General features: G+C 41.8%; 1 protein-coding gene across 7 annotated transcripts in view; it reads left to right on the plus strand.

Moving 5' to 3' along the window:
• Positions 1–2,199: 2,199 nt before the first annotated feature.
• The window catches only part of ppfia1 (PTPRF interacting protein alpha 1), a 44,753-nt gene continuing 31,954 nt past the window's right edge, over positions 2,200–14,998 (plus strand). For all 7 annotated transcript variants that reach the window (XM_069139598.1, XM_069139597.1, XM_069139601.1 and 4 more), the window contains exons 1-2: positions 2,200–3,846; positions 6,085–6,351. In XM_069139598.1, coding sequence (XP_068995699.1) covers positions 6,085–6,351 — 267 coding nt within the window. In that variant the 5' untranslated portion in view covers positions 2,200–3,846. The remainder of the gene's footprint in view (positions 3,847–6,084; positions 6,352–14,998) is intronic.

Raw genomic sequence — 14,998 nt, forward strand, 5'->3', positions numbered from 1 at the left:
AAACTTCCACTCAACTATTCAAAGGCTGTGGTCCAAAAACCAAAAAGATGACTCAGCAGTGCATGAGGATGGTGAAACTGCTGACTCATGTTGGCACAACACAGTGACACAGTGCAGCCTGATTATAGCAGAGGACTGGTCTCTTACAAACGTATATATCATATAAATAACTAAAGTTGGTCACAGAGCTGTAGGCGACCACCAAACACGTCCTCAAAATTCATCTTTTTTTTTAAATGCCTTGAATATTTTGATGTTTTACAGTTTTCAAATGTAAAAAGTACACTTACAAATTCTGTAAATTACAGTAGATCTTATTTCCTCCTCAATGCTGTCAAGAAAAAGATAATCAGGTGTATCTATACTATAATCTTTTATAATATAAAAACATCTAAAACATGTTAAAATGTTTACATCCAAAAACATGCAAGAGTAGTGGCATTGATGCACCACAGGATGGCGCAGCTGTTCTCTTTACTGTGTCTATATCTTTATATGTGTGTATTTATATCTATATATATTTATATCTATATGTCTGTATATATTTATGTCTATATATATCTATATATATCTATATATAGATATATATGTCTATATGTATATGTCTATATCTATATGTTTATAGATATAGACATATGTATGTGTCTATATCTATATATATGGCTATATGTATGTCTATATCTATACGTTTATATTTATATAGACATATGTATGTGTCTATATATATATGTATGTATACGTCTACATATATATGTATATGTACATGTCTATATATATATGTGTATTTATATATATTTATGTCTATATAGATATAGATTATATATCTATATATATCTCTCTATATATATGTATACGTCTACATATATCTACATAGATATATGTATATGTACATGTCTATATATATGTGTATTTATATCTATATATATTTATATCTATATGTCTGTATATATTTATGTCTATATAGTTAAAGATTATATATATGTATATATATATATATATGTATATGTACATGTCTATATATGTGTGTATTTATATCTATATGTCTGTATATATTTATGTCTATATATATCTATATATAGATTCTATATCTATCTATCTATATATATGTGTGTATATGTACATGTCTATATATATGTGTATTTATATCTATATATATTTATATCTATATGTCTGTATATATTTATGTCTATATAGATATAGATTCTATATATATATGTATAGACATATGTATATGTACATGTCTATATATATATGTGTATTTATTTATATTTATATCTATATGTCTGTATATATTTATATCTATATAGCTATAGATTCTATATCTATATATATGTCTATATATATTTATATCTATATGTCTGTATATCTATATAGATATAGATTCTATATCAATATATATGTATATGTACATGTCTATATATATGTGTATTTATATCTTTATATATTTATATCTATATGTCTGTATAGCTATAGATTCTATATCTATATATACATGTCTCTATATATATATTTATATGTCTGTATATCTATATGTCTATATAGCTATAGATTCTATATGTATATATATGTATATATATATATATTTATATCTATATGTCTGTATATCTATATGTCTATATAGATATTGATTCTATATCTATGTATATGTACATGTCTATATATATGTGTATTTATATCTATATATTTATATCTATATGTCTGTATATCTATAAAGCTATATATTCTATATATATATATATATGTCTCTATATGTGTATTTATATCTATATATATTCATATCTATATGTCTATATAGCTATAGATTCTATATATATGTACATGTCTATATATGTGTATTTATATCTATATATATTTATATCTATATGTCTGTATATCTATATGTCTGTATATCTATATGTCTATATAGCTATAGATTCTATATCTATTTATATCTTTATATATATATATATCTATATATGCATATGTACATGTCTATATATATGTGTATTTATATCTATATATATTTATATCTATATGTCTATACAGCAATAGATTCTATATATACATATATATATGTATATCTATCTATCTATCTATCTATCTATCTATCTATCTATCTATATATATGATGATGATGATGATGATGATGATGTCTGTGTCCGGGACCGCTCGTCTCTCCTCCCGTGGACTTCCCGGCTAATGAGACGCGCTAGTAGCCGCTAGTAGCCGCACCGAGCCCACCATTGGCTGTCCCGACTGCCGAGGCTGGCAGGCAGAGGCGGCGGGGAAGGACCGGACCGACGGACCTTTTTGATGGAAAATACCGATAGTACACCAGCAACTCGGACGGAAACGAAGGGAATATCCGTTTTTATTTGCGTTTTGGGTTTCCCAAACGGACCAAAACGTCGCTAACGTTGAACGTTAGCTGGAAGTTTCGGAGCGGAGCCGCAACTCGACGGGAAGCTAACGTTAGCTGGTGGCTAACGCTAGCTGAAAGATTCATCATTTCAGCCGAGCTTTCAGGAGATACTTCAGCATTTTAAAAACTCTTCGTATTTTGTATAATGTAAGATAAATGGTTTTGATAGATTTGATCATGTTGTCTACTTTTTTACAAAGTATAGCTCCGCATTAAATGAGTCCCTGACGTTGTTTCAGCTCCGTTTAAATGGAACTAGCAGGCATTAGCTACCTAGCTGGCTAGTGGCTAACGTTGGCTAGCGGCTAGCAGGCGACTTTAAACGGACTTCAAGCCAAAGAATTCAGATTAGCTGCGCTAGCAAGGCTCCAACTGTTTCCACGTCATCTCAGAGTGTCAATACGTGTCTACCTGTTAAGAAATGTTACTGTCGGAGAAGTGACGTTTTTTTTCGGGGATGCTGTTTGTTTTCAGATCCAAAGGTAGACACTTTACTTCCAAATCCAGATATGCAATCATCGAATCACCAGCTTACTTAATGCTAGCCTGCTAACGTGGAATTAGCGCCCGCTCCGAGGCCTTCAGGAACCCTTCCTGCTGTCGGACCCCGGAGGACCCTTCAGGAACCCTTCAGGAACCCTTCCTGCTGTCGGACCCCGGAGGACCCTTCAGGAACCCCTTCCTGCTGTCAGACCCCGGAGGACCCTTCAGGAACCCTTCCTGCTGTCGGACCCCGGAGGACCCTTCAGGAACCCTTCCTGCTGTCGGACTCCGGAGGACCCTTCAGGAACCCCTTCCTGCTGTCAGACCCCGGAGGACCCTTCAGGAACCCTTCCTGCTGTCAGACCCCGGAGGACCCTTCAGGAACCCTTCAGGAACCCTTCCTGCTGTCGGACCCCGGAGGACCCTTCAGGAACCCTTCAGGAACCCTTCCTGCTGTCGGACCCCGGAGGACCCTTCAGGAACCCCTTCCTGCTGTCAGACCCCGGAGGACCCTTCAGGAACCCTTCCTGCTGTCGGACCCCGGAGGACCCTTCAGGAACCCTTCCTGCTGTCGGACTCCGGAGGACCCTTCAGGAACCCCTTCCTGCTGTCAGACCCCGGAGGACCCTTCAGGAACCCTTCCTGCTGTCGGACCCCGGAGGACCCTTCAGGAACCCTTCAGGAACCCTTCCTGCTGTCGGACCCCGGAGGACCCTTCAGGAACCCTTCCTGCTGTCAGACCCCGGAGGACCCTTCAGGAACCCTTCCTGCTGTCGGACCCCGGAGGACCCTTCAGGAACCCTTCCTGCTGTCGGACCCCGGAGGACCCTTCAGGAACCCTTCCTGCTGTCGGACCCTCTGACAGCCTTAATGCCTCCCAGCCTCTGAAGGATATCTGTAAGGCTTCACCGTGACTTTACTGGAGCTGACATTAACGTGGATTACAAAGTTATCCTTCAAAGGTGAGATGAGAACACTGGACTCCTTTATATAGTTTATATAGCTTATATAGTTTATATAGCTTATATAGCTATATATATATTATTTACTGGTTGAACTATATGTACTAATTTATTCCAAGTTATTCTGTATTCAGGCCTATTTCAAATTAATCTGTAATAAGTGGTATTGCTTCCACTGTAATGTAAACATCACATGTCCAGGGAGGTGGTCCGACCCGCCTCGGGTGGTCTCAGGTATCTTTGTGTGCAGAAATACTCCATCGTTTCCTGTCCAGGGAGTTTGAAGTCTACCTGTCCTGCCTGATGCTGCTTTATCACCTTTAGTTTGCACGTATAGCACGTGATGCTAAGTTTCAGTGGACCCACCATCTGTCACTCATCCTCCTGGATGCTGCCCCCCCCCCCCCCCCCCCGCCCACACACACTTTGTTGATCCCGAGAGGCTTGACCTCGATATGAAGCGTTGCTTTTTCACGTAGCTTCTGATAAAGTTTGACTAGAAATAGTGTTCATCATCTCGGACACACAATTTCTAATTGAACTTTATGAAGGATGGCAGGTTGCTCTTTGTCATGTTAATTAGCATGTAGCACCAGTCCAGCTCAGCCCGGTGCTGTTCAACATACAGTTGGTGCACTGAACCGCACACGGCGGTTTTGAATGCGAATGGCTTTTGGCATCTCAGGCGCTGTAAAGAAGAGATGAAGGGAAAAGCTCCGGCTGCCTCCGTTCCTACTCCAGTTCTTCCTGTTTGTACGTTGTTGTTCCTTGTAGGTATGTTAAATCCAGCTCACATGATTCCTACCGTTTTGTCTAGCAGTCTGTCCACAGGACTTTAAGCCCCTCGGTGGGCAGAGCGGCTCTAATTCCTCACAACTTGCCTCCTGCTGTTGTTTGATGCAGCATCAGACAACAGGGTTCTGGTTGATATCAGTCTACTGGACCTGCAACCATTAAACCATTAGTCCATCAACAGAACACTTAACACCAACTCTGTTCATACATTTCTCATTTTGAGTCATTTTTTAAAATGAAAAACATGTTTAAGTTCTCTGATTCCAGCTTCTTATATGATATATGTTGAATGTATTGGTTCCTATAGTCCTCCATGATAATCAGCTGATTGTGTTTTGTTTGTGGACTATTGGTCAGAAGAAAACAGAACAAAATGTTTGGCTTTGGGAAACAACATTTTTCATTTTTTTGGTCACCTAAAGGTCAAACAGGTAATTGTGTATTTAAAAAAACAATCAACATGAATAGATGATGAAAATAATCCTCTTTTGCAGCCCTCCTGTGTATGCTGGCCCGGTAGTAGACGACCATCAGTACCAACCAGCTGATACGCTGTGTTTTCCCTTCTGCTGAGTCACTCAGCTGTTGCTGCAGCAGAGGATGCTGATTAAATCAACCCTACACGTCCTTTTAAACTCAACCAGTCTTCTGTTCTATCTGCAGTCTGTTAAGACGGGTTCTACATTAGAACGAGAAATACTGAGACGACTTTAAAACCCAACAAATACAGACTGAACTCTCGTTGGACAGGAGTCCCACTTTTACATCACCTCCGATAAGGACGGCATGTTGCTGCGGTTTGATTATCAGAAGTATTATTAGAAAGAGTGAAGCACGGGTCAAAGATGAACCCATTACATTTTGGAGTGAATCTGAATCACAGGGTGGATCCATCAATTATTTTCCACTTCCAGTAACACTGAGATCTTAAAATCCACTAGATTTCAGTAAAAATGAATTGTGACAACACATTTTTAAAAATACGATGACTCCATATCAGCGTCCATATTCACAGGGATCCAGAGATCTTTGCTGTCGGAGATCCTTGCTAGTTTACATCTTCTGATTTATTGAGAATAACTTGAGGGGAGGTGTTTGATGATGAAACCTTGATGCTGCCACTCAACTACAGCTGATGCAAATAAAGTTTTGTTTAGCTGCTCTCGGCGCCTTTAAATTATGGGAAATTTTAAAATCTAACATGTTAATTGATCCATAGATGTGAGCACATTTCAATAACTGACCCTGAAAATGTCATTGTGGAAGAGAGGGTTTAATCCGTTATAATAGAGATCAGATGTCCTAAAACTGAAACCTAGCAGTCCACCGCCTAGTTTTGCTGATGGCTCTGAACTGTTTCCTTCATCTCCTTCCGTCTGTTCACAAACTGTCTCCTCCTGCCTCCTGCCTCCTCCTCCTCCTCTCACCAAACCCCGTCTGTAGATGATGTGCGAGGTGATGCCCACCATCAGCGAGGCTGAAGGGCCCGGCGGAGGAGGTGGCGGCCGTCGGGGCTCCGGCTCCCCGCTGCAGTCCGACTCGGAGGGTCACTTTGAGTCTCTGATGGTGTCCATGCTGGAGGAGAGGGATCGTCTTCTGGAGACGCTGAGAGAGACTCAGGAGAATCTCGGCTTAACGCAGGGCAAGCTGCACGAAGTCAGCCATGAACGGGACTCGCTGCAGAGACAGCTCAACACTGCTTTACCTCAGGTGAGTGACAGACACCTTCCTCCTTAAAACGGAAAGAAATCCCAGCTGGGAAATCAGATGATATGATGATGACTGGACCGTCCTATAAAACACAGCTGTCATTATTTAGAGATGTTAATCTGATCGAGTCTGGCCCGGTGGCTCCAGAGATCTGGTTCTGGTTCTTGGAGGTGGTACCAGAGTGTGGTCTGGTTCTGGTTCTGGGAGGTTGTACCAGAGTGTAGTCTGCTTCTGGTTCTGTTTCTGGGAGGTGGTACCAGAGTGTGGTCTGGTTCTGGTTCTGGGAGGTGGTACTGGTTCTGGGAGGTTGTACCAGAGTGTGGTCTGGTTCTGGGAGGTGGTTCTGGTTCTGGTTCTGGGAGGTGGTACCAGAGTGTGGTCTGATTCTGGTTCTGGGAGGTGGTACCAGTTCTGGGAGGTTGTACCAGAGTGTGTTCTGGTTCTGGGAGGTGGTTCTGGTTCTGGGAGGTTGTACCAGAGTGTGGTCTGGTTCTGGGAGGTGGTACCAGAGTGTGGCCGGTATCCAGTGAACTTAAATACATGTAATGTAACATTATACTATACTATACAGTATATATTTTATATATATAGTATATAGTATATTCTATACAAAATAAGTAGAAGGTTCCCTCAGCACTACTCTGATACATGAACATCCATCAGCTCCTTCCAGTAATTCCTTTGAGCTGGTGCTGCTCTCTCTACTGGGTCCATGCTGGGAGGATGCTGGTGACCTCCTCCCTCCATCTGCTTGCTCTTTGTTATATTAATGACTCGTGTTTCTGCCCTCCGTGGTCTTAGATTCAAAACAAAAGGTTCAGGTTTCCAGGTTTTAATGATGCATAAGAGAAGTGAAGAGCGAGCTGCTCATCAGTGGAGCTGCAGTGCTGCTCGGACAGCGTCCATGTGTACAGTCAACATGCTGCAGTTAAATCAGGGAGGGCAGTGAGAGGCTTCACAGCTCAGCATATCATAGAAGACTCATGGAGACGGGGAAGTACCGCAGCATTTAGAAAACACAGCTGATTACATCCTGCTCTGTGATTGGATCTCTCCTCTCCTGAAACATCAGCTGGTATTGATGTTATTGAACACAAAGGTTGAGGCTCCACCTGCTTCACGGCATCATGTGTCGCTCTGTTTGTGTGCAACAGGAACACTGAACTTTCTCCTACAGGCAGATAAACATGTTTCTAACTGGAGGCAGGTGACTTCAATCACATTTACATACTATGTCTAGTCATGTATGGAGCCTTGCTAAGCTTTCTGTAATCTGGAGAGATATGAACTCTGTAACCGTGGCGACAGAGAGCCATCTCAATCATTCACATCTTCAGCTTTTCAGCTTTGAAGGATAAAGTGTACACATTTTTTGAATTTTTTTTAATGAACATTAAAAAAAAAAAAAATGTATTCACAAGAAGTTCTCTGAAGACTTTTACCAAGTGGTGACTGGTTTGTTTTCAGACTTGAAGCCTGTAATACAGATGATCTATGACCAGAAATCTACTGTCTGTATTTCAGCGAGTATTCTGTATTCATTTACTCTTAATGTTGGTCTTTATCGAATTAATCAAACATTCTGTCACACTAAAACTACACGCTTCATACGTGTGCGTGCGCGCGTACATGATCTATAACCCTTTTGTTTCACTGTAATTACTGGTAAATTTATTTTGTCTGTATTTTAAAACTTATTTTTGATCATTGAGTTTATTTGACAGTTGATAGTGTAGCCATGTGGCTGTTTCCATTGAGGCTAATTCCATTTATTTATTGATTATATAAAAAATATCCTCTAAACTAGCTTAGTCATAAAGTCATTGACATTGACCTCCTCTCCACTATGGTGGAAGGGAGGTGCAGTGGTCAGTGTTGGTCTCCAGGCTGTGGAGGTGGAGGGGTGGTGGAGGGGTCAGTGTTGGTCTCCAGGCTGAGGAGGTGGAGGGCAGGTGGAGGGGAGGTGCAGTGGTCAGTGTTGGTCTCCAGGCTGAGGGCAGGTGGTGGAGGGGTCAGTGTTGGTCTCCAGGCTGAGGAGGTGGAGGGGTCAGTGTTGGTCTCCAGGCTGAGGAGGTGGAGGGGTCAGTGTTGGTCTCCAGGCTGAGGAGGTGGAGGGCAGGTGGAGGCGAGGTGCAGTGGTCAGTGTTGGTCTCCAGGCTGAGGGCAGGTGGAGGGGTGGTGGAGGGGTCAGTGTTGGTCTCCAGGCTGTGGAGGTGGAGGGGTCAGTGTTGGTCTCCAGGCTGAAGAGGTGGAGAGGAGGTGCAGCCTCCCTCCTGGTGAGAGAACCCTCTGACTGGAATGAACAAACATTCCAGAGCAGCTTCTCACACGTCAGCAGTGTTTTCCAGCTGCAGCGCTGCACATTTCTTCTGCTTTAGTTTCTGTGTTTCTGACGCTCGTTGACTCCGCCTCCAATCAGTTTGTTGACCCATCCGAGGTTCTGACCCGGTGGAGCCCGTTTCTCTGCTCCTGTCAGCCAGGGCTTCCAATAGATGTGCTGGCAGTGAATCCCAGCTGTATTCTACAGCTGCTGTGAACATGGTAGTTACACAACATAACTAGTAGCAGCTAGTTACATGTTGGTGTTAGTGAACATGGTAGTTACACAACATAACTAGTAGCAGCTAGTTACATGTTGGTGTTAGTGAAGATGGTAGTTACACAACATAGCTAGTAGCAGTTAGTTACATGTTGGTGTTAGTGAAGGTTAGGTAGGTTAGGTTAGGTAGTTACTTTATTAATCCCCGAGGGGAAATGTTTTCGCTACAGCAGCATACAGAAGCAACAAGATAATAATAGAACAATAGAAAAGCAATAAAATAGCAGTAAAATAGCAGTAAAAATATAAAATGCACAGTATATACAGTTTATACAGTACAGTATATATCTATATATATTATATACAAACAACCAAGAAACACAGTCAACAGTATTATTTTGCCAGAGGTGAGTTATTGTACAGTCTAATTGCGGTCGGCAGGAATGATCTCCTGTATCTGTCCTTGTGACAGCGGAGCTGGAGGAGTCTTTTGGAGAAAGTGCTCCGCTGGTAGTTACACAACATAACTAGTAGTAGTTAGTTACATGTTGATGATAGTTCATTCGAGCTGCCCACCAGACAATCACTGTCCTCTCTCGAAGTAAACAAAAAGTTCATAAATGTTCCAAAACATAAAGTTGTTGGGACTGGATATCTTCCTCATTTATGAGTTATGTCGTTAGATTTAGTGCAAGTGAAATATGTGTTCATCTGGATAAACCAGGATTTATTTATCATGTGGTTAACTTTTCTACAGAGTGATGCTGATGTTCTTAGGGTTATAGTTTTATATCTGATGAGGGCTACTGCCTTTGGATGATACATGATATAAGCAGTTTTGTTTTATCTGACTTATTAATTAAATAGAAGATTAAATGGGAGAGAATGACTCGACTCATATTTCATTTCTTTAACTGATAACTTCGGTAACTTTTAGGTAATTGGGAGATATAATGCCTGATCTGTAGATCGATGTGTTGGTGACGCTGCATGTTTTCCACCAGTCCAGCAGCCTGCTGTGGGTCACACCCTGTAAACTGATGATGTCAGGCTCTAGAACCGGGTCTCCAACCAGGAGAACATGATCTCCGCTATAGATGGTGGAGCTCTCAAAGGAGTAAAGATTGTTCTAGAGCAGGGGTGTCAAACATACGGCCCGCGGGCCGGATCCGGCCCGCCAGGGGTCCAGCTCGACCCGCCGGATGACTTTGCTAAGTGTGAAAATTACAGAAAGACATAAATTGCATTTCTATGAGAATATGGAGGTTTATGAGTACAAACGTTTTGTTATTTTTTTTTTAATCGATCCAGTAATTGCTTCAAAAACAGCGTAAATGCTACGTCTGCTCCGGAGGCAGCCGCGCTCGCTGCTCGCTTTGTGACGCGTTTGACGTCAAACGCGTCACAAAGCGAGGGAATCTGCAGAGGAGAGCCGGGGCAGATAAACAGTGGGCTGGTGTCTGAGTTTTTGGTCTTTATGTTTCTAGTTTATTGTAGAAAGACCTTAAAACAGGGTTTATCATACAAAAACCTTCACCAATGATTTAAACAAAGAGAAATATTGTCGTTATGTCTGCGTTATTATGCTATGATTTTACTGGTCTGGCCCACTTGAGATCAAAGTGGGCAGTATGTGGCCCCTGAACTAAAATGAGTTTGACACCCCTGTTCTAGAGACTGCTGTTCAATAAGGTTCGTCGTTAGAGATTTTACTGGATGTTAAGAATATTAACAGCACTGCTTTAAAAACCACGGGGGCTCTTCCTCTGGGTACCAGTGAGGGGATGAAACTCTTGAGGGCTGGTTTGAGTGACAGATCAGCTGACCTCTGTATCACTCTCAGGACTCGGTGGCTGCTCATCTCGGTCAGACTCTTTTCTGTTCTGGTCCAACAGTGGAGGAATGAACTCACTGAAGTCACAGGCCAATGCACAGTGTAGGCTGAAAACCCTTCTAATACCAAATAGTCCTATTTACTGACATTTGCAGTCTGAAACATTTGTAGTGTTGCATTCAGCCTGCTTTGAGTTGTTTGTTTTGGATGGATGGGCATCTGCTGCATGTAGCTGTGGTTCTTGTGGAGTTTAAATGTACTTTCTGGAAGTTGATTTTGACAAAAGTGGATATCAAATGGATGTGAATAACCGTAAAGACCCTCGAGTCCCACAACTTGATTAAAAAGATCTCTGGCCACAAGTTTGAAACTCAGGAAAGTCATAAAATGACGCTTATTTTATTTTTCATCTCCAAGATAATGAGATAAACAGTAGGATCTCTTTATGAAATACTAAAATGCTGTGTTTGTTGTGTATTTGATCGATCCACTCAGCGCTTTGTCTGCAAATCTTTTTCATGTACCAACATAAAAGTCCTAGTAGGAAGTGGAGCCTTCTTGTGTAGATGAAAATGTCCTGTGTTCTGGTTTTAACTATTGTGTAAGACAATAAACTATTTCATCCAGCAAGAAACAAAAGAGGAAGAAAAAGAGCCTTCAGTTTTAGGGGTTATGATTTTTTTTTATTCCGAGGTTGGCAAAAAAATTGATTTACATTTATGTCAAAAGTCCAAATTGAGCCCTGTTGTTATGTAATCTAAAACAAAATCCTGGTTTAACGTGGCAGTTTGTTGTCGCTGATACTCTGCTTCTTATTTTGAAGGAGGCAATTGACCGCGGTGACCAAACTCTGTATTCTGGTCAGCGGCACAATGGCATGAATTGAGAGTGAACAGTGGTTAGACAGAGAGAGACAGAGGCTGACTTGTTCCACTCGGTGACATGAAAGTGACGGAGAGCAAGTGTCGCCTTCTGCCAAATGGGAGCTGAATTAGTATCTTAAAAAGAAGCAGACAGCAGAGGGGAGGGATGGCCGTGCTTCTCTGTTTAGTTTGGTCCAAAGGATCACTACGTTGTACCGTCAACATGTATATCAGACAAGACTCACCAAACATCCTGTTCCTCAACTCTGTACAAACTGGTATAGTCCATAGACTCCCATTCAACTTCTCTCATCAAATCCAAAGTGAATAAAATGTGTCCATCAGTTATCTCGGTGTTGTTAGCTAAAGTCACTCCTTCTTATTAGTTTTCTGGAGGTCCATCTGAAAATAATCCCTCATTCATTAGAAAAGAAGATTCAAGAAGACCTGTTTTTGGGGGGGCGTGTCTGTTTGATTGACAGGCCTGCGGTGCAGTCAGGTTACAGCTATCGGTGGGCGGGACGTAGTATCGTCAGGTTTCCAATCAGATCGGTCCGATCCACCGCTGGCTCCTCCCCCAGCTCGTCCAAATATGGTCACTTCCTGCTCCAAACTGCTCCGAACTATCAAGATGGTGACGGACAGAATCTGAACTGGAGGATTCATAATGTAAAAGACAGAACTTGTTTGTGATCTAAAACTACTCAAAGACTTTTACTTGTCTCTTAAATCACGTTATTTTGCAATTACTCCTGTTTATAGGATTTATTGAAATATTCGAATTTCATGGCTGCAACATGCCAAACAACACAAATAAAGTAGGTGTTAATAACCATTTTTTTAAGAAGTGCATTTTGATTTTGCTCACTCATTTCTAAAAGCTGGACCTGGACCCACTACAGCACCTGGTGTCCACACCTGTCACGCATGTCTCATGATGGTTGTCCAAACTGCAGGAAGCGCTTCTGCAAAGTTTTACCTTGGAAAATAGGCATCAGCTACATGTGTAAAAGGAGCTGGAAGATGATGACATGTGTTTGTAGAGCTGCTTTAGGACTCTGAGGGGTTAGCAGTTAGCAGTCACAATTCTATACCTCCATCTTCCGTCATCATGTTGGAGATAGTGAAAAGGTCTCAGAGAATTACCAGATCATGGGTTTGGTTTCTTTTTGTTACGCTGAATAGGAATTAAGAGACGCTGCCCCTTACAGATATACAAAGTTGTGGATCAGGTGAAACTTCAGATGTTCACAGTTTTAAAGGTAAAAGCGTTAGAAGGACGTTGGTATTGATCAGAACTTCCATGTCTGCCCAACTGCAACTGAAAAAAGTATTTCCTGGAAAACAGACCTTTGTTCCATTTTATGAAACAGCTCCACAATGACAAGAATCTTTGAGTTCAGTTATGATCTTCTCTCTTAAAATCAGAACTGTGGTGGTGAAAATGATCCTTCGCTCAGCTCCTTGAGATTGAGCTCTTCTGTCTGCTTTCATTTGGGCAGCAAGCTAAGCAGCTCTCAATAAGAGCCATTGTGGCATCTAATTAGTTTTTGACGGAGTCGTCCTGCAGGAGAACAGATGCCCTCTGCACAGTGTCAGATTTCAGCACACGCTGTAAGCTGTTAAGAGCGGCTGAAGTCATTATGTGGCAGGTAGGCCTAATGGTTCCAGTCTCCCATCCAAATGCAGCAGTCTGTCCATGGTGTTGTGGTGCATTGAAAAAGAGCTTATTCTCAAGCCTTTTCATCAATTGCCTTGCGGCGATAGAAAAATCTGCCAAGTGCGAACGTAGCAGGTCTGCTGCAGACATTTCCCTTTAAACTAATATTTGAACATGTTTTCTGACCTCCAGAAGCATAATTTCACTGAAGAGAATCACCACCACAGTTCAGAATGACACATGTCTGTCTGAAATCACACTTAAGTTCACACAGAAAGAGAGCGAGCTGGTTGGGAATCAGGGTGTTTGACTGGCGGATGTCGGTGTCATGCTGAGTTCTGCCCGCCCGCTGAGCATTGCATGCACCTCGTGAGATAGACCTCTGCTGAATAATGCATCTATTCTAACTTCTGGAGATCTATGCAACAAATGGTTTTATCAGCACATACATTGGACTGCTTAGTGTTGACATACATTTCATAATGACCTCAGCTGAAATATCAGGAGATACAAAACTCAGCAACAATCAGTTCTGCAAAATAACTTCCACTTCTAACCAGCATGTCACTCATCTCTCTGAGCTGCACCAGTTCGCCCTGCAGGCAGATGGATCAGGCCCGAGGCCCACGGCTGCATGTGTTCAAGTTTATAGTTCACATATTCAATCTGCATATTTAAATTTGATGTACACTGTGTATTTGGGGATTACATTTTCATCTTAAATACATTGGGGACAAAAATAACAGTCATATTTAAGCGGGATGTCTCCACTCTGCTGTAGCTACAAGTTTCCAAGATAATACACCAACAGTAGTGTTTATTTCTGGGCTGTTTTTAGTAGGTTTATATTCATTTACAACCTTTTTATGTATCATACTGACACAGTATAATCTATTAACCTGTTTAGAGAAGAGCCAGCTTCAGATTGTGGTTTCTTTAAAGAAGACTTTGCATGTAATATTAAAATATCTCGCTTTGCATGTGCCCAGCCTGTGAAGATGGGGGGACACATAAATATCAGGTGGAGAGTGTTATTATCTGTGATCACACTGGGTTAGGTTTTGGATTTATTTTTGGTTTGATCACCTCCTAAAGTTGCTTCTCTGTGTCTTCACACTGAAACTATGAACTCCACTTCCACTGAATTCTAACTCCTGTTTCTCCTCTCCATGACTTTTAGTGTAGATGATTAATTAAAGAACATCCAGGAACAGAAGAGAGTCATAAATGGAGCAGAAATCTAAAGGTTGCTCTATGAGTGAAGCTCAGCATCTGCTCTGGAATGTAGGAAGTAAGCCACTCTGTAATTACCCCTGGGCCCACCTCCGATGGTCTCCGATGGCCTCTGATTGGCTGGTGGGGAGCGGAAACCTCAGCTGGAGCCAATAGGGAACTCCCTCTCACTTCTTTAGTGGAGCAGAATCTGTGCCAAGAGCTGTAAGAGCTGAGAGGCTGCAGTGGAGGGAATGGAGGATATTTGTGGTGATGACTGAAAGGAACGATCAAACCCCCCCACCCCCTCCCTTCAGCCTCAGCACTCAGCGTGCTGCAGGGCAAAACATCAGGATGGCACATTCTTTAGGGCTTCAACCATGCATGTAACTCTTAAGAGCAGTGTGTGTGTGTGTGTGTGTGTGTGTGTGTGTGTGAAATGGTGTTTCTTTTCTTCCACTTGAACATCAAACCTCGTTGCTGTATGTTTCTACTCTACAATGTTTTAAAGTTGCTGTCCTCAAGTCTGTATTTAACTA

Source organism: Embiotoca jacksoni, unplaced genomic scaffold (assembly GCF_022577435.1).
Source record: "Embiotoca jacksoni isolate LCO1_2020_lvr unplaced genomic scaffold, fEmbJac1.0.p SCAF_84, whole genome shotgun sequence".
NCBI lineage: Eukaryota > Metazoa > Chordata > Actinopteri > Embiotocidae > Embiotoca > Embiotoca jacksoni.